The sequence below is a fragment of the Coffea arabica genome, chromosome 2c, assembly GCF_036785885.1.
Source record: "Coffea arabica cultivar ET-39 chromosome 2c, Coffea Arabica ET-39 HiFi, whole genome shotgun sequence".
Classification (NCBI taxonomy): Eukaryota; Viridiplantae; Streptophyta; class Magnoliopsida; order Gentianales; family Rubiaceae; genus Coffea; species Coffea arabica.
The window spans coordinates 18358471-18378515 of NC_092312.1; the positions used below are offsets into that span (position 1 = coordinate 18358471).

Sequence of the window (20045 nt, forward strand, 5' to 3'; positions counted from 1 at the left end):
TATGCAAATTGAACGACTATTATATTGATTTAGCAATCCTCTTGAACTTGCAAAAGAAACAGAAATGCACCCAAGTAAAACCAAAACAAAAAAAAAGTACTGAAAAGCACCGAATTCTTCTCGTCACAACAGGACGTATCAACTGAAAAAATGAAGAACAACGAAAACAAAACACCAAAACAAAAAAAAAATGAGGAAGAAGGAGTAATGAAGGAGAAAGGGACAGACCTTTGGGTGTCCTCGAGTGCAGAGGTCAGCGAGTACTCTGTTGAGAGTATCCAGATTGCCGGCGCCGGTGGAAGAAGCCGGACCAGTGAAGCGAATTGATTGCGTGGCGGTCGCCATACTTGCTCACACATAAATAAAAAGCAGTCCCCTAAAACCCTAACCTGATTTCAACTACATAAGGAAAATGCTCAACTATAAATACCACACGAATTTTATGTGCACAAAAATATATAAATTTGCTCGTCACGTTCGATGAAATGAGTGGCTGAGCTTGTTGTTTCGGTGATGAAGATGTAACAGGTTACAGGTTAAGAGGCTCGAAACACCCAAAGCCCTCTCTCTCTCTCTCTCTTGTTCTCTGTCTCTCTAGCTTGTTATAGAATAGAGTATCTTTTTTCGTGCTTTAAAGCATCTAATGTAATGTATCCTAATTTTACATTTCCCCCACACACACACAGAGCTTAGCTTGGTCGGATTGGTGATCTGGGGTACGTTTGGATTGGTGTTTTTGAGCCTGTTTTTGAAAAACTGTTTTTCACATTCTAAATGCTACAGTAAATGTGTATTTCAAAAACAACTTCAAAAACACCAATCCAAACAATATATCAAAAACAACTCCAAATATATTTCAATTATGCATATTTAATTTGTATATTTTAATAAGTATATTTCAATTTGTATATTTTAATTATGTATTTTATATGTATATTTCAATTATATTTTAATATATTTTAATTATATATTTTAATATGTATATTTCAATTATGTATTTTAATATGTATATTCAATTATGTATATTATATATATTATATTAATATAAATATATTTATTTCAATTATGTATAATATTATATATATTATGTCAATTGAAATAAATATTATATAGTTATATAAATACATTTATTTATATATAAATTTATAAATATATTTATGCAATTTTGTTTTATAATATATATTAATATGTATATTTCAATTATGTATATTATATATAAATTATATTAATATTAATGTATATTATATATATTATACATTTCTAATATTATATATTTACATATACATATCATAAATATTTTATTTTATTTAAAATATATTTTTATATATTTATAATATATTTACATAAATATTATATGTTATATAAATTATATATAATATAATATATAATATATTATACATTTATATAAATGTACATTTATACATAATATATAAATATTTATGTATATTTATAATATACATTTATATTATATATTATATATAATATAATACATTTATACATTTATATTAATATACTTAATATTAATTTTACATTTATACATAATATTAATACATGTATACATTTATATTAATTATATTAATACATTTCCACATAATATTAAAACATATTTATAATATATTAATTTATACATTTATATAATATTCATTTATAATTTATACATTTTTAATAACATACACTTATACATTTAAATATACATTATATTATGTATTATATATAATATAATACATTTATACATTTATATTAATATACATAATATTAATTTTACATTTATACATAATATTAATGCATATATACATTTATATTAATTATATAAATACATTTCTACATAATATTAATATATATTTATAATATATTAATTTATACATTTATAATAATATACACTTATAATTTATAATATATTTATAATATTCATTTATAATTTATACATTTATAATAATATACACTTATACATTTATAAATATAATTATATTATGTATTATATAGAATATAATACATTTATATATTTTTATATGAATATATAAATATATTTATTTATAAATGTATTATAAATGCATAAATGTATATTTGTATAAAAATTATAATTTATAATTTATACATTTATATAATATTCATTTATAATTTATACATTTATAATAATATACATTTATACATTTGTAAATATAAATGTATTATAAATGCATAAATGTATATTTATATAAAAATATAAAAATTATAATATTCTAAAAATACTCAAAAATATGTTTCAAAAACACCTCTAAAAATAATCCAAAAAAATCTACAGTAAAAGTTTTTCATATAGTTTTTTAAAAACAACCCCAAAAACAACTAATCCAAACGGACTTGTTTTTCAGATTCGAAATGCTACAGTGGTGTTTTTGAAAAACAACCCCAAAAATAGTTAATCCAAACGGAGCCCTGACTTTTAACTTTTAACGACCTGCCACTAACATTTTACCCTTTCTCTGACCCGTTTGCGTGAAAATTCAGCCGGGTGAGTACGTGGCAAATTTGCATTCGCTCAAGTGGACGACGGCCACGCCAATGACTATAGCGAAAAGAGTCTCAATGGCCTTCCAACTCTTTCCCAAGTAAAATTTTAGCTCTTCAATAATTAATGTAAAAGTTTTGGCCCTCGATCTAATAAAATAGTATATTCATGGTTCTTCTGTCAAATCCAGCAGTTAAAATTGATGAAAAGCATCATCTCGTGAGAATATCAAGAGCATTATAGTCTCTAAGTAAAGAAAAGTAAAAATACTTTCGTCACTGATTTTTTCTCCAACTATTTCCGCTCCTTTTTCATCACTAATTAGTCCCTTGCCTCTCCAATGATGGTCGGGTCGCCTTCAACTTCAACAATCTCGAAGGGTGCTAGTGGAAGCCCAAGAACCACTACATCGGCCTCTGCTAGTAGTAAAACAGGCCAAGCTTCTTTAGCGGCGACTCTTTCCCACTTTCCCTCCAAAAAAAAGAAGAACTCTCCGACCTCTCTACAACCTAACCCTAGCCATTTTCCCTCTGAATTTCCCGTCAGAGATGTTTGAATTAAGGCTGGTTCAGGGTAGTTTGTTAAAGAAGGTTCTGGATTCCATAAAAGATTTGGTGAACGATGCGAATTTCAACTGTTCCTCGAGTGGCTTCTCCTTGCAAGCCATGGACTCCAGCCACATCGCGCTGGTGGCTCTGATGCTCAGATCCGAAGGCTTTGAGCACTACCGCTGTGACCGTAATTTTTTCATGGGGATGAATCTTAACAATATGGCTAAGATGCTCAAGTGCGCCGGAAACGATGACATCATCACCATTAAAGGCGACGATGGCAGTGATACTGTTACCTTCATGTTTGAAAGTCCCACTCAAGATAAGATAACTGATTTTGAAATGAAGCTTATAGACATCGACAGTGAGCACCTTGGAATTCCAGAAGCAGAGTACCAGGCTATTGTTAGGATGTCTTCGGCTGAGTTTGCTAGAATTTGTAAAGATCTCAGCAGTATTGGTGATACAGTGGTGATATCTGTGACAAAAGAAGGCGTAAAATTTTCAACAAGAGGTGATATTGGGTCTGCTAATATAATTTGTTTGCCGGCAGAATACAACTGTTGACAAGCCAGAGGAAGCAACTGTTATAGAAATGAATGATCCAGTGTCCTTGACATTTGCCATTAGGTATTTGAACTCTTTTACCAAGGCAAGCCCATTGGCAGAGATGGGTTATATCAGATTTTACCTGGCGCCTAAGATTGAAGAGGATGAAGAAGAGACAAAGCCTTGAGTTTGAATGCTCCAGTAGTGGACCCAAACCTTTTTCTTAGAGACTATAATATCCTTGATATTTGGTTGTGTATTTCACAAGATGATATTTTTCGTCAATTTTAACTGCTAAGTTTGATAGAAGTGCCACGAATATACTATTTTATTAGATCAAGGCCAAAACTTTAACATTAATTATTGGAGGGCTAAAATTTTACTTGGAAAAGAGTTAGAGGGTCATTGGGACTCTTTTCCCATGACTATATGGTCTCTCCTACCAAAATGACTGTAGTCTCCCTAATATGGGACGGGCTGTGATAGTAATTGGTCGGGTAGTTATTCGGACTCTTACCTTATCGGTAAAACTACTCCCTCCGTCCTAATTATTTAGAATATGTTTGGATTGTAATTTTCTAAAAAAAAAATTATTACTTTTTTATGGACACATTTTTTCAATCACTACTTTATCTGACATATATTAAATCGCTATAATATACAATTCAAACAATGCCTTTGTTATATTTGGGGAATTCAATTTTTAAGAATAGTAGTTTAACTGTGATGTTTGTGCTTCTCTTTCCAATTTTACTCCCACAAATTCAAATTTTGAATTTGAATGATAATATGTATATAATTAAAAAGAAATGCTATATTGGAAACATATATTAAAATGTGCTTTAAATTTTCCAACATGACAAATATTTTGGCACATCCCAAAATCGTAGAACATTTAGATACCCCCTGCTAGACTTATAGTTTTAAATTTTAAATACAAAACGTTTTATTTATCGTTCGGATTGCTATTTTCAAGTTTTTGTTAAATAATATATTTTAGCAATCTAGTATATGTGATAAAAACTAAAAAGATAATCGAAAGATATGATCACGAAAAACATAAAATTTTTTGAGAAAAAAATGTATCTAAACAAGGCCAACAGTATATTAAATGCATTTTCATGTCTGCCAAAGAAAAGAAACAAATTTACTTTTAGAAGGCGTTACTAGACATCTTTGAGTGAAACTTGTAGTCAATTATTGGCAAAAATAATCAACAGCTTTTGTGCCGACAATCAAAACTTTTTTGTGATAAGGAATCGAGCAAATTATCTGGTTGGTCACTAAACTTTTGCCATCATTGAGTTTTGGTCACTCAACTATTAGAAGTCTGATTTTGGCCATTCAAATGTATAAAGTTAAGACACTAGGTCATTCTGTTAGATTTAGCCGTTAAGTTCGTCGATATATCTGTTCGCGCAATTTCCAAGACAAAAGACAGGGTCAATTTAGGAAGTTCAACACAGCATTCAATGATTCTCTCAAAAATTGTCGCTCTTCTTCCTCCCCCTTCTCAAATCTTCGTCAGACCCTTTTCATCCACCACAGGCATTCGGACCAAACCCAGAACTTCCTCTCAAGCAACCCAATCTCCCCGCCGCCCGTCCCAAATTCTCCACTCACTAAACTTCCTTCCTCCAGTCCCTCCACCAGCGGCACCTTTTATTCAGGTTCTGCCACGGGTACCGGCTCTGGTTCTGATTTTCGACTAAATTCGTCAGTTGGTACAACCTCCGCTTCAAGCCGTACATCCCTCTCCAGCCTCCATCTCTCCCTTCCAGAACACGGCTATATTTATGATTTCTTCGAAATTCGTTCCGCCACCAACAATTTTCTCGCCAAACGCTACTCCACTTCTTCCTCCTCCTCTTCCCAATCCTGGCGCTGCGAGCTCAGCGAAAGGACGTCATTTTTTTTCAACGGAAAATCCATCAGACAATCCACGAATCTGAGCTGAGATCCAAATTATAGGTTATTTGTAAAAGCCACCATAAATGCTTAATCAAGCTCCTCGGAGCTTCCATTTCAAACAATCACATTTACTTAGTTTATGAATTTATCAGCGGCTCGAATCTTTCTACTTGTCTTTGAAATCCAAGAAACCCTGATTTCACCGTTCTTTCCACCTGGATGTCGCGAATGCAAATCGCCACGGATTTAGCTAATGGCTTGAATTATATCCACACCGCATCCGGATTCAACATAAATTTGGTCCACAAGTACGTGAAGAGCAGCGTAATTATTATCACTGAGCCTTGAATGCCCGAATTTGCCATTTCGGAGCCGTCGAGCTATGCTCCGAGACGGAGAGATATGAAGGAGGTGAGATAACGGAAGAGGAGTTGCCGGAGCTACGGAGGTCGGGGAGTCGAGGAAGGCTATTTGAAGGAGTGAGAGGAAACATGTCGCCAGAGTTTAAGTCCACCGGCTTGGCGACGCAGAAGTCTGACATGTACGCTTTTGGAGTGGTGATTCTGGAGCTTTTGTTTGGGGAGAAGCTGCTGAAGTATAGATATGATAAAGCGAGTGGAGATTAGAGGAAAGTTTCAATTATCGATTCAGCGACGGAGGCGGTGGAAACTGACGGAGAGGGTAATGAAATGGTGGAGGGAAGATTTGAGGATGAAAAGGGTCTGACGAAGATTTGAGGAGGGGGAGGAAGAAGAGCGATGATTTTTGAGAGAAGCATTCAATGTTATGTTGAACTTCCTAAATTGACCCCGCCTTTTGCCTTGGAAATCGCGTGGATAGACAGATCGGCAAACTTAACGGCTAAATCTAAGAGAATGGCCTCGCATCTTAACTTTATACATTTTAGTGGCCAAAACCAAACTTTTAATAATTGAGTGACCAAAACTCAACGATGGCAAAAGTTTAATGGCCAACCGGATAATTTGCTCTAAGAAATCTGATATGGTGACAAAAACAAGGGATAATTGCAGAAATCTGCTCTGAAGTTTCTGACATTTGCACTGATCTCCCATGTAGTTTGAAAAATTACATTGACCTCCCCTGAGATTACTAATCCTTTGCAAATTTAGTCCAAATGGTTAAAATATTATTTTAGAGAGTGAAATTAGAATTTTGTACCAGATTTGCCCTTTGTACTACATATCCGATGAATGACAAAGTACTATAAACCAATTAACAATTAATAAATTTTAAAGAGTATAATTTATGGACAAACACGCATTACTCATTTAAAGTATCAACTCTTTACGAGTATTTTATTTTTAAATATTTAATTTATGATAAATATATCAATATTTGTAAGTAACATTCAAAAATTGTTATAGTAATATTCTTACAAAAAGGAAATCGATAGGTTATTTGTTTAATATAAATTAAATATTTTTTTTAAAAAATAAATGACCCATAAAGTATTAATTTTTTATAACTTTCATCCATTACAAGAGTAAAATATTCGCTCTTTATGTGCATTTTATTATGAATCATTTAATTTATGTTAAATACATAAATGTTTGTAACTAAAATTGAAAAAGTGTTATATTAATATTTTTACGGAAGAGAGATTGGTAGGTTTTGTATTTAACAAAAATTAAACATTTGAAAGTAAATACAAATCTGTATTTGAGCTTAAATATTTGTATTAAATTAATTGTTAAAGGTACTTTAAATAGTTACCGACTCTTTATAGGCAAACACGCATTGTTCATTTAAAGTATCGGATTTTTACGGATATTTTACTTTTAAACATTTAATTTGTGATAAATATATTAATGTTTGTTAGTAAAATTTAAAAAGTGTTACAATAATATTCTTGCAAAAAGAAAATCGGTAGATTATTTATTGAATATAAATTAAATATTTTTTTAAAAAAATGACTCATAAAGTATTTAATTTTTTATGACTTTCATCCATTACATGAATAAAGTATTGGCTCTTTATGGGTTTTTTATTCTGAATCATTTAATTTATGTTAAATACATAAATGTTTGTAACTAAAATTGAAAAAGTGTTATATTAATATTTTTACGGAAGAGAGATTGGTAGTTTTTATATTTAACAAAAATTAAATATTTGAAAGTAAATACAAATATGTATTTGAGCGTAAATATTTGTATTAAATTAAATGTTCGAAAGTAAAATACCCATAAATAGCCGATTCTTTAAATAGATAATGCATATTTGCCTATAAACTATACTCTTTAAAATTTATTAATTGTTAATTGATTTGTAATATTTTGTCATTCATTGGACATGTAGTACAATTGACAAATTTGGTAAAAAAATTCTAATTTCACTCCTTAAAATAATATTTTAATGTTTGGACTGAATTTGCAAAGGATTAGTAACCTCAGGGAAGGTAAGTGTAATTTTTCAAACCACAGGGGAAGTCAGTGCAAATGTCAGAAACCTCAGAGGAGGTTTCTGCAACTACCCCCAAAAACAATCAAGATTAATACCTAACAAATAAAAAGTCACGGATTTACTCTACTTCTAATTTGTAGACTTATCATCCTATCAAGCAAATTTGTAGTCATAGATTAATATCTAACAAATAAGAAGTCACAGATTTAGTCTCAACTTCTAATTTGTAGACTTATCACTTATTTAGTCATAGATTATTGTACATACAAATTTGTTTCGACCAAACACAGAAAACTTTTGGTTCCCATTACTAGTTTCTCCGGGCAATTCCCATGCTATCAAGCAAATGAATGTGTTCATCATCTGTTTTTGTAAATAAAAATACAAGACATCAATGGGAAGTGAGGCCAATACAATTTAGATTTTCATTCAATGGGAATAGTTGTTGTACCTCTTTCAAAATGTATTGTACGTTTACAATCGTAATTGTGTTATTAAATTATTAAATTAGTGTATAAGAACAAAAAAATTATGTGTACAACATATAAATTAAATTATGTGCACAACATATAAATTAATATATACACCAAATCATGTAAAAAGCACACCAACTATTTTTGTAAATAAAAATACAAGATAGCAATAGGAAAAAAAGCCGATACAATTGGGATTTTCATATAATTGGAACAGATGTTGTACTTCTTTCAAAATGCATCATACGTTTACAATCGTACTCATGTTAATAAATTATTAAATTAGTGTATAAAAACAAAAAATTATGTGTACAACATATAAATTTAAGTATACGTAAAAAAGAGAGAAATATAGAAATTAAATACGATCTACCAATATAAAGTAAGCTAACCATCCTTAAGAAACTTTATTTGCCATTAAAAGGGCAAATGGAGCACAGGAGATGTGCTAATCAAGCTTGGCTTATATGCCAGACTATCTCCCAACTTCAAGTGTTCAATGCTCTCCCCACTCCCATCGGGATAATTAAAAAGTACTTCTTGTACTAGAGGTTAGGGGTGGGCAAAAAATCCAATAATTCGAAAATACGAGAGACCTGATATAATCTACACTAGAAGTGGCAAAATGGATTCATATCCACCAATCCATCCATATAAACCAACCTTAAATGGATTTGGATGATCCATATAAATTCAATGGTTTTAAATGGATAACCATTTAAATCCAATTATATTGGTGGATTTAAATGGATTATCCATCTTATCCATATACATCCATTTAACTTAAAAAATAGAAAACACATTTATAAAAATGTGAAATAAAATCTTGTGGGACCATCTATTCTTTTCTTCGTAACTTTCTCATATGTCAAATTAATTTTGTAGGCCCACCTATTCTTTCCTTCATAACTTCCTCACATGCTAAGTTGCCCATAACATTAATTGCATTTTATTTGCTTCTAGTTCCTAGACTTCTTCCATCCTTTTCAAAATTATATTTTAGTCTCTACTCTTGTTTTTTTTTTTAATTAAACTCTCATGTAGTAATGATTGTAAACATTTATATTCTTAAATAAAGAAAAAGCGAGAATGCATCATGCAGTGTCAAAATATTTTTTATTTTTTAAATTTTTTTATTTATAAAAAGAATTTTTCTAACGAGTGTTCCCGTAACATTGGTTAAGATATGTAAATGACACCTTTTTTTTTTTTTTTTCCAAATTCTCATACTTGCAATCCCTCTCCCCTTATCACCCAACCCAATTATCCAAAAAAAAAAAAAGACACCTAATTTACTAAGTAATATAAGGTAGCTTGTATATCAATGGTATAATAAGGAGTTTCATACAATTTTAGGTATTACGTTCACATGTGATGAAAATATTTTACTTGTCAAATAACATAAGATTTCTTATTAGAATTCACTTTTATTCAATACATCACTCTTGAACAGGAGTGCAAAAAATTAGAAACGTAAACTTCTTTTCACTGTAAAGCCATATTCAATTCATTCAAAAGTTATAAAAATGTAGCCAAGTTCTTAATTGTTCATTACTTTTCAAAATGATACTTAAAGTAATGACAAAAGGTTAAATTGATCACAATAGTTAAATTTTCTTGGAACTAAACTAATTTTATGAAGAACTGAAATAAAGTAGTAGTACAAGCATTTGTTATTACCAAAAGGTTTTAGGTGATTTAAGGATAGAACTTTAGGGATCTATATTTTTTGGAAAAAAATATTTGAATCTTAAATTTAGAATTTGGGAGAGTAAATGGATAAATGGATGGATCATGCTTTACACTATCCATTTAAATGACATCCATTTAGATCCATTTATTAAATGGTTTTAATTGGATTGGATCAATTTGATCCACTATCCATTTAACTAAAACCATTTATCCATTTTGCCACTTCTAATCTACACTGAAATTTAGAATTTTTAATCCGATTTCTATCAGCAGAGCAGATGAGGGTCAAGTACCCGTAATTAGGGGTGGGCACGGGTCGGGTACCCGCCCCTAACATGATTTGGCTGACCCGACCCTAATATATCGGATCAGCCATTTTGCGACCCTAACCCGCTCCTAATATTTTCGGGTACCCGAATAGCGGGTACCCGAAAAAAAGGGGCGGGTCATAGGGTACCCGCCCCTAAAAAAAACTATTTTTCAATAAAAAAAATTTATTTTCTACTTAATATCAACATGTTTTTCAATAAAAAAAAAACATGTTTTTCCAATTAATATTGGTAGAGATATTGTAATTAAAGTCCATACATCACCATTCTCACACATTTCATCCAATAATCAAATCGATCTCATAAATTTAGTACATATTAGAATATCTAATAGACAAAACGAAGTTTCATAATAATTTTGAGTACATCACCATTTTCACACATTTCATACTTTTACAACACAACAAACACAAGGATAATAAGTATTTGGTAACTTCCCCAAGGATAATATGGTACAAGACCGCGTCTCAAATAAGTCAATTGTGAAATCAAGTTCGGAAAAGAATTGAATAGAACTAATTATTTTTGAAAAAAATATAACCAAAATAATGTTAAAAATCTTCCCCAACTTCTTTACATCTTTGGAATAGACCTTATGGTATTAAGGTGATGAAAAAGAAAAATAAATTTCTTACACTAAATAAAAGAGACAAATTAAAGAGATATAATTGCAAATGAATGACACAAATATTTTAATTATCTAGCTAACAGAAAATTGAAACTCCAAACAAAAATCTTTGATTGAATTGATGCAAGATTTGCAGGAAAGATCGATGGAGGTAGAATAAAAATAAAAAAGATGAAAGGGATGAACAATTTTTATAACAGAGTTTCACAAATTTTTTTTTTCATTTTGTTCATGTTTCATCGAGAATATTCGCTTTTTTCAAAAAAAAATGAGAAGAGTAGATCAAATAGGATTAGAATATGAGGCTGCGAGCCACTTCACTTGCGCTTAGAATTAAAAATTACAAAATTATAAAATGATCCCTACTTTTTTAATATTTATAAAATATACCCTGCGGGTCGGGTACCCGCGGGTTTTTATTTTTCTGATCCGTATCCGTACCCGATTTTTCGGGTACCCGACCCTCATCTGCCCCGCTAAGAAAAATCGGATCGGGTATCCTATTTTTCGGATCGGATCGGATCGGGTTCATCGGGTTTTCGGATCGGCGGGTTTTTTTGCCCACCCCTACCCGTAATATTTGAATACGGATACAGATCACAAAAATAAAAACATGCTGGTATCCGACCTGTGGGGTATATTATATAAATATTAAAAAAATATAGGAGTAATTTTATAATTTTTTAAGTTACTAACCCTAAAACCTAAATGAATCATTTCACCCTTCAGAGCCAAAACTTTCTCTGAGTCTCTGTACTTCAGCCGATTGCCTTTGACACTCACTACTCACCAGTCTTCTTCTCTTCAATTTTTGTTTCAAATTGAGTTCAAAGAAATAATCTTCTCAATCACCTCGGGGTGCCTTCTACCAATAGTTTCCTTATATTTAGTCAGCATCTTCTGTCTCAACCCCTAAAACTCCAGCATTAGCTCTTTCAGCTTCTTTAAGCCCATTAGTCAGTACAGACCTGGTCGAATCAACTGGGTAACTTGTTTGCACCTGAAAAGTCGTCGACTCACTGCATTAGCCCTGTCCATTTCCTCCAGCTAAGACCTAATACGCTTCATCTACAAAACATCGAACATTCACCTGCAGTTTTTTTTTTTAAAAAAAAACATTTATCGGTTTGGATTGAATTCTAATCCTGTGGCTTGATCATTTTGTCTGTTGGTTTTTTTATGTTTCCGTTGAAAAGTTGAAAATTTTGATAGTGTTATTGCTAATTTTACTCTGCGGCATCAGCATCTCCAATTCAATTGCGAGCTATATTTTGTCTTATTAGTTTTGGATCTTGGTCTAATTCTACTCTAGTAGCTTGAGTTCTTTTGTTTCTATTCTTTTTCATTACATCATTTGTTTTGTGTTTAGGTGTATCAGCTGTCAATTGGTGGCTTGGTGCTCCTTGAGGCTTATCATAGAATCATAATTCAAGTTCTTAATGATTCGACAGAAACTACTATCAAGGTTAGAGGCAAGTACCATGTGATCCGCTCCTTTTTTTCGAGTTGCCGAGGACAAACGGAGCGGATTAGGGTAAAAAAAATAGTGATTCCATATTTTAAGGTCGAGTCAGCCATTTATTATTCGGAATGATAACCCGACTGGTGCCCACCCGTACTAGAGGTTTGTTTAGAAAAACTTCAACCAGTTTTCCTAACCATGCGCACAGTTAAACACTTCACTTAAATAATTTACAGATAATTTCACTTACCTCCCTTTAAATTTGAATAATTACACTAACATCTTCATATGGTAAAATGACCATAATATCATTCACTTCAAAATAATTCTTACAAAAAAAAAAGTTTCTACAACTACAACTAGTATTTCATTATAAAATAATGGCTGTCACACAAAATAAACTCTTATTTTCTCCCTTCGACTGTTTCTCCTATCTTCCTTCTCCTGTATCTCACAATCTATTATTTTTTCGCAACTACCATCTTCACAATCATTTAATACATCTCAAATTTCATTATTATGAAAATACATCTTCTCTCTTTTTTTTTTGTTTTCCTTTTTTGTGTAAGTATTATTATTGCCAAATAACAAGTTGTTGGATCAAATTTGTTGTTACACTAAATGAAGGTAAAAAAGATGCCACAATTGATTTGCATGGGAAACTTTGGGGCGACAATGATAAGTTGTCAAAATTAAGAGAATATAGAGATTGAACTGAAGTGGTTTATTGAGTTCATTAGAGTATTGTTGATGAAGTGGTTTATTGAGTTCGTTAAGGTGGTGTTAATGTCATTTATAATAGTTGTAACGTGAAAAAAATTTATTAGTAGTTTTCCTCCTTCTAAGTAACAAAGGGGTATTTTAGGATTTTTTGAGGGCAAATTTAGCATACTGGGTCTATATTGTTACTAAAATGCTAATCATAGGGGAGGAAGGTATAATTTTTTTAAATTAGAGGGGAGTTTCTTGCAATAGTTAAAAACCTCAGGGAGGTTTCTAAAATTATCCCAATAATTTAATCTAAGGAGCTAAGCCGAGTGAGCATATGTATCTGCACAAACTCTTCCAAGAGTTTCAAGAAACTCGGAACGAACTGCTTTTGTGTGGCTTCTTCTCCATCCACTTTAGTACTTCAAAAATCCAATTAGCCGCTCTGTGCTTTCATCTCCCAGCTACTAGCATTTCTTAGGCCTTCAACAGTTATAGCAACGAATATGTGATAGACATATTCGTCCATACAGCATGAAAGAAACAGCCCAATCCTTCATGCTGCATGTCTGACCTGAGTTGGACCATGTAACCAACCGAATGCAACCCTTCACAACTGTACAAGAACATTCACATAAAAGAACAGCCCAATAAATTGATAAACAAATCTGAATATTGAAGAATGCAGAGGAGCAAAACAAAAACAAAGGCACACTGAGTAAGCAACTAAGCATGTTACAAACTTACAAATAGAATCGAAGACAATGATGCCACTATATTGAGGCACTACAAGCCTTGTACAACCATCAATGTCACCAATCAAGATGTTAAACTACAATTAACAACATTCCCAAGTCAAAAGTGAATACTATTTCTCCATATTTGTGGTTCAAATGAGCATATTCGATTAGCCATGAAAAATTGACTTGGTATCTGAGCATGCTTGATCGCCGAACCGGGGTCATGATCTCATCATCTCCATTTGCCTTCAATATTTAACAAAACAAAATTGTGAATTACAAGCATAAAAAGGATAATAAACCATATTGAAACAAGTTAGTAAATTATACTCACATGCTTGTTGGAAATCCTCTCATAGGTGGTGAAGCTTCCATATGAAGGTGAACCCTCAGAAAATTCTGATGAAGAAGCCAATGACTCTCTCTTAGAATACTTCCTAGGCTTTCTCTCATGGCTATGAACCTCATTTGCTCCTCTCAGGTCTTTCCTGCTGTAAGATGAGCTCCTCTTAGAGCTGCTCATTTCTGAAGGAAAAGACTCCTCCCCTTCCACATCAACCTCTGTTGCCCAATTATGACAGGATGCATTTTCTTGGAACATTTTCTGAGGGACTGATGATACTGGACTGATCTTCTCACTGGACAATCCATCAGTGTGAACCAAAAGATTTGGATCACCGGCATTGCATTGCTTCAAGTAAACAGACGCTGCAGCTGATACCAGAGCCAAAACAAGTGATGCCATTACCATAACTGAGTACACTCTGTACTTATTTTCTGATCCTCCAATGGGAAACTTCGCCATTTCAGAACTTCTATCTTCTACAATTGCAGAAAGAGCATCCGAGGTGCTTTCGTGGTCGCTATCTGCTGATGAAGACTCAACTTTGGCTCCAGAATCATGAGGCATATCAACTTCAATATTTAGACTTTCAATCGCTTCAGGATTATTTCGAAATGCTTCTGATTCAGATTTAGCTCCAGGAGTTTCCAAAACTGGAGTCGAATTACCTTCATAATCTAGCTTGTATTTAAGTTCAGTGTCAACATTGGAAGAAACAGCTTCATGGTTCCAGAGAGTTTCTGACTTCTCAAGCTCATTCATTTCAGCTAGTTGTACAGGAGCAGGTGGTGATTCTTCAATTTCCATTTCACTTTCTTCTTCTGAATCTTTTTCAAAAAAATCATCCGAAAACACATCTGCAAAAGTCTGTTCCTCAAAGGGTTCAGTTTCAGAGCCTTCCCCCTCTTCCAAATTTTCCCGCTCAAGGTCTGTTAAAAACGTCTGTCTCTGTTCATAGTCCCCGAGAAAGCTAGAAACCAACATGTCACTTTGCAGATCAGTCAGATTCATGAATTTCACGGTACCAATATTATCTACTCCACCAATATTGTTAATCAGCAGGGACATATGGGAAATTGAGTCAAGTGAAAGCTGCTTGAACCTCACACCAAGCCCATTTAAATTGGCTTTTGCTGAAACAGCTAGTTGTGATGGTTCAGTAAGCTTTGAGAATTTCAAAATGTTTGAGATAGATGATGAATCCATGAAAGGAGAATCAGTACCCCAGATTGATAGACAAGCAATCATGAGTAGTACCAGCAGCAGCGAAACAGACTTCAATCTTGAGAAGAACCAAGGCCTTGCTTTCCCTGTATCATCGACAGTCCCATCAGACATATGACAACTATCAGGTGGACTGAAGGTTTTTGCTTCATCTACTCCTTCTGCAATTCCTTCACACATGTCTTGGCAAATGGGTTCGTTAGAGGTTTTTGGTTCCTCTTTTTCTTCAATAATCCCCATGAATGAGTCTTCGGTAATGGGGTCACCGATGGTTGACACCTCATAAACATGAACCCCTTCTTCCTCTGCTTCAGGTACCACATTCTCGACAGAATAATCCTCTGAATCCTTTTGGGATTCTTCAGAACATGAGCCCTCTGTTCCGTCATTGTCTGAATAGCTTTCAGAAGCCTCAAGCAAAAAGCTATCATCAAGCCTCTTTGCCTCACCTAAATCAAGCCCCTTTTCTTTATTGAGAAGAACTTCAATTCTTGGATTAGGTTTATAATGCAGAAACTGAGGCCTAGGAGAAAGATAATTTGTTTTTGGATCATAAGGGGGAAGCGATGGATCAGCATCTAAAGGAGCTATGATAGGTGAAATAGGAAAACAAGAAGGCATGTTCTTGGGGCTTGAATTAACTGTTACTGTCTCTGGCTTTACCTCTGTTGCATTCTCACTGTCTGAATGCACTTCCAAAAATGTTACTCTTTTTGATGCCTTGGAAGATTGAGGGCCTTCAACAACAACACGCTTTCCTTCACCATTTTGCTGATCTACAGCCAAATCTTCCTTATTTTCTGAAGAATTTCCAGAAAAGAATATGGCTTTCCCTTCAGACAACGAGATTGAAGTCCGAAGAGGGTCATTTCTCTCCACCAAAATCTTCTTTCTAGGTGAAGGAGTAATCTTTGAAGCTGCAGAAATAGTTGGAGACATGAAATTTTTGGACCCATTTGCCGGTGACTTCACTACTTTTACTGGCTTCAAGTTCTGATCTTTCTCATTCTCCTTCTCATCACAGCCGAAAGAATTTCTTCGTCCAAATCCTACAAATTTTTTTACCCAAGGGAATCAAAAAATCATATTTGTTACCCACTAACAAAAACTACAAGAAACTCAATATGCAAGTCAAATAGAATAATTACCTGCAGGACTGTTGGCAGGAGTGACTGGGTTAAGGCTTCTGGGATTGGTCAGAACTGAAGGTCTGGCAAAATGGTTGCCACTAAAACTCCTCCGGGCTGCAGCATTAGAATCTGATGAATTTCTTGAATGAGAAGCAGTGGGTCTTGAAGAAAGTGGGGAAGGGGATCTGCTGTTTGAAGGAACCGCCATTACCAGAATCAAATTACTTCTTGATGCGTACTTTCGTGCAAATTTGCGCGCGTTATAGAACAAGAATAAGGGGAAGATGAGAACGGAGGGTTTGGAAAGAGAGAACTGGAAATGGTAAGGAGATCACTGAAAGCAAAAATGGTGATTCTTGAATTGATTTGATGGTGATGATAATTGAATTGCGGTGAAAATGGTAACGGCTAGTTTCCCAAAATAACGGCGGTGAGTTTTTAAATGGTTGCTTTTTGACCGTTGCGGTGGGAGTGGGAGGGGGCGAAAAGATTATAGCCGTTGGATTGAATGTTTGAAGTAGGAATCTCGGAGGAAGATTTAACCTTTTCTCTTTCTTTTTTGTTGTTTTTGCTTTTGTTTAGTTTTGGTTTTTTGTTTTTCTGACATCATTTTCGTGTGTGTGTGTGTGTGTGCACGCATGTGTATTACTAGGAACATATTGGTATAAGTTGAAGAATCTCATTTGGGAGTGAGAATTACTTTATATTGGTTGACTCCGAATCTCCAATTACTTTACACATTGTGCTTACGTTATTGAAAGAAATTAAAAAAGAGGATTAATTTGTAAAAAGTTAAAAAAATTGTACCAACATAATTAAAAACTAAAATTTGTCTAACAATAGTTCAAAGTATGACAAAATATATAAATCATTTAAGAACTGCATTTTTATGAAAGATGGATCTTGAAATAATAATGAAAAATAAATGATGTATGGATAGAAATAAATATAATCGCATGTTTTATTTGATTTCAAAATAAAATATTTACAAACATTATACATTCGATTTGATAATATTGTACAAAGGTGCGAACATTTTTTACACCAATCAACTTTTAGTATGAAAATCAATATTGATGATTTAATTAATTCTATTAAATTTTATGAAGTTCATACTACAAAAAAATGTTCAGCGAGATTTGTATTACTTAGAAGTGAATTTGCTGAACCTTTTAAAATATTTCAGTGGAATCACTATGGTGTAAAATTCGTTTTATGATCAATTATTTTTTTCTTTGTAATCTTGCGAGTTTAAAATTATTGAGATGCCATTGAAATCAATGATGGAACTAAGAGGAACTAATAGGCGGCTAAAATACTTTACATTGGTTGACTCTGAATTCACAATTACTTTACATTGGTAAAATCATACTTTAGAATCTGGTATTGATGACCTTAAATATTGGCTCCGTTGTACACCCGCATTTTTACTATACAGATTTTTTAAATAATTTTATCTACAGTTATATTTATAAACACCACAACATTTTAAAATATACATCCTAAAACACCAAGAAACATATACTCATTTTCCTATTCTATCACCATCCTCCCACATCAATTCTTTGTTTCCACTATCGTCGCCACCTAACCTTCCTCTCTTTCTTTTTTTTTTAATCCTTTCCCTCTCCTCTCCCCTGCCCCTTTCTCCTCCAAACCCCCTTCCCCCACGACCCCCTTTCCCCCCCTTCCTTACCCCCACCCCTTCCCCTACTCTGCAACATTTGGTTGTGACCAATGTTTTAAAACTCGAACCGTTAATTGAACCGGTGAGATGTTCGGGTCAATGTTCAACCGGTCAGATCGGTTCAACCCTGATTCAATAATTTTTTAAAAAATAATTTATATAAAATATATATATATATATATATATATATATATATATATATATATAAGTTTAATATTTTCGAATAACTTGGATTTTTAAAATTATAAGTTGAAACAAATAAATTTCATCTTAATCTCAATATATTTACCAAAAAATAATCTTAAATTCAATCCAAAATATACCACAATATTTTGAAATTGTACAAAATTCACGTCTATGGGAATTTAGATATTGTGAGTTTAAATTTTAATTTACATTTTTGAAACTTAGAAATTGCAATTTGAAAAAAAGAAGAAGTTTGGAGTTTAAAGGAAGTCAGGAGAATCAACAAATAGAAATGCAAACTTGATAAGAAACAAAAAATGAGATAAAAGTAAATGGTTGTGCCATTTAATAATTAGTCTTTAGGGTTTAAGAAAAATAATTCTTTTTTTAATTTTTTCAATTTAATGGACAAAAATAAAATTCAAAGATGGAAGAAAATATCAATAAATTAAAACTAAAAAGGTTTTATTAAAAAGGGAGTGACAAAAGAAAAAAGGAGAAAGAGAGTTAAAGATTAGAAAGAAAGAATCATAAGAGAATGAGATTTTATAGAGAAAACGGGAAAAAGAAAGATGAATATTTATTTTATTTAAATGAGTTATCATAAAAAACTTATTGGATGTAATGGTACAATGGTTACTACATTGGTCTTTCATCACAAAGATCCTTAGTTCGATCCTTGGTAGTTGTATTTTGCAAAACTTAAAAGAATATTAAGAGAAAAGTTAAAAAATCGAAAATCACGATTCAGCGATTCTGAAGGATTTGACCAGTTTTCTGACAAAGTCAACTGTAGCATAGAACTAGACCGGTGCCATGGTGCTATCATTTTTACATAGAACCGGTGCCATAGTGCCATAGAACCGATCGAACCGGCCAGTCCGGTCCGATTTTTAAAACATTGGTTGCGACATCATTTTATTTCACTTGTAGTGTCAAAGTAGATTAAGTATAAACTCTTTTGTAGGTAGAGAGAGAGAGAGAGAATATCATAAATTACATCATGTATCTCTTACACGATCTAAACGTAATTAAGAATTCATTTTGGACATCAAATATCCCTTACACGATCTAAAAGTCACTGTGAACAACTTAAATTAAGTAGACAGAAAATACAGCACAAACTTGATTAAGAAATTGTTGCAACGTCTTTCTTTTTTGATAATTTGTTGCAAGGTCTTTCAAGAGGTGAAAAAAGAAGCATTAAAAAGCTAGTGAGTAAGACCAATAAGAATAGGGTTATAAATGCAACAATACATTAACGGTTGATATGGATAACTAACAATTAAATTAATAATACGCCAAATATCAATAACTAAGGAGTAATTCGTAATATAAACATATTACTTTGAAAAAAAAAAACTGACGAGGCAGAAATTGGGCTATCTGGCCCTATGTACACTTCTAGCAACGGGTTGCCCCACAACCAAATGAAGTCTGAGCAAGGAAAGCTCGAATCCCCTTCTGACTTCTCCATTTTTCTCCAAAATACCAACAAAAAGGCCCTTTTCCTACAACTTTTA

At 32.6% G+C, this 20045-nt stretch overlaps 2 protein-coding genes and 2 pseudogenes across 3 annotated transcripts in view; 2 read left to right on the forward strand and 2 right to left on the reverse strand.

Moving 5' to 3' along the window:
* The window catches only part of LOC140035144 (serine/threonine-protein kinase TOR-like), a 32888-nt gene extending 32271 nt beyond the window's left edge, over nt 1-617 (reverse strand). The window contains exon 1 of the mRNA XM_072074884.1: nt 229-617. Within this exon, the coding sequence (XP_071930985.1) occupies nt 229-345 (117 nt within the window). The 5' untranslated portion in view covers nt 346-617. The remainder of the gene's footprint in view (nt 1-228) is intronic.
* Nucleotides 618-2841: 2224 nt separating this feature from the next.
* Nucleotides 2842-3811, forward strand: LOC140035857 (proliferating cell nuclear antigen-like; annotated as a pseudogene).
* A 244-nt stretch (nt 3812-4055) lies between these two features.
* On the forward strand, nt 4056-6236 carry LOC140035530 (G-type lectin S-receptor-like serine/threonine-protein kinase At1g61490; annotated as a pseudogene).
* A 7266-nt stretch (nt 6237-13502) lies between these two features.
* On the reverse strand, nt 13503-17305 carry LOC140035146 (uncharacterized). 2 transcript variants are annotated; one of them, XR_011839087.1, is made up of 4 exons: nt 16668-17305; nt 14287-16568; nt 13960-14198; nt 13503-13828 (listed from the first exon to the last, which is right to left on the reverse strand). XR_011839087.1 is itself a non-coding variant. In XM_072074898.1 (3 exons), the coding sequence occupies exons 1-3, from the start codon at nt 16855-16857 to the stop codon at nt 14040-14042; spliced, it is 2631 nt and encodes an 876-aa protein (XP_071930999.1). In that variant the 5' UTR covers nt 16858-17305; the 3' UTR covers nt 13868-14039. The 2 variants fall into 2 exon arrangements, 1 of the variants encoding a protein (XP_071930999.1); XM_072074898.1 differs by lacking the exon at nt 13503-13828 and having other exon boundaries at nt 13868-14198.
* Nucleotides 17306-20045: the final 2740 nt, after the last annotated feature.

What these genes read in the sequence shown, in the direction of transcription:
- LOC140035146 (XM_072074898.1), bottom strand. Translation starts at nt 16,857, where the DNA reads ATGGCGGTTCCTTCAAACAGCAGATCCCCTTCCCCACTTTCTTCAAGA. An exon ending in TCCTGCCAACAGTCCTGCAG is followed by an intron (nt 16,569 to 16,667) that starts GTAATTATTCTA and finishes AAAAATTTGTAG; the next exon opens with GATTTGGACGAAGAAATTCT. An exon ending in AGAGGATTTCCAACAAGCAT is followed by an intron (nt 14,199 to 14,286) that starts GTGAGTATAATT and finishes TAAATATTGAAG; the next exon opens with GCAAATGGAGATGATGAGAT.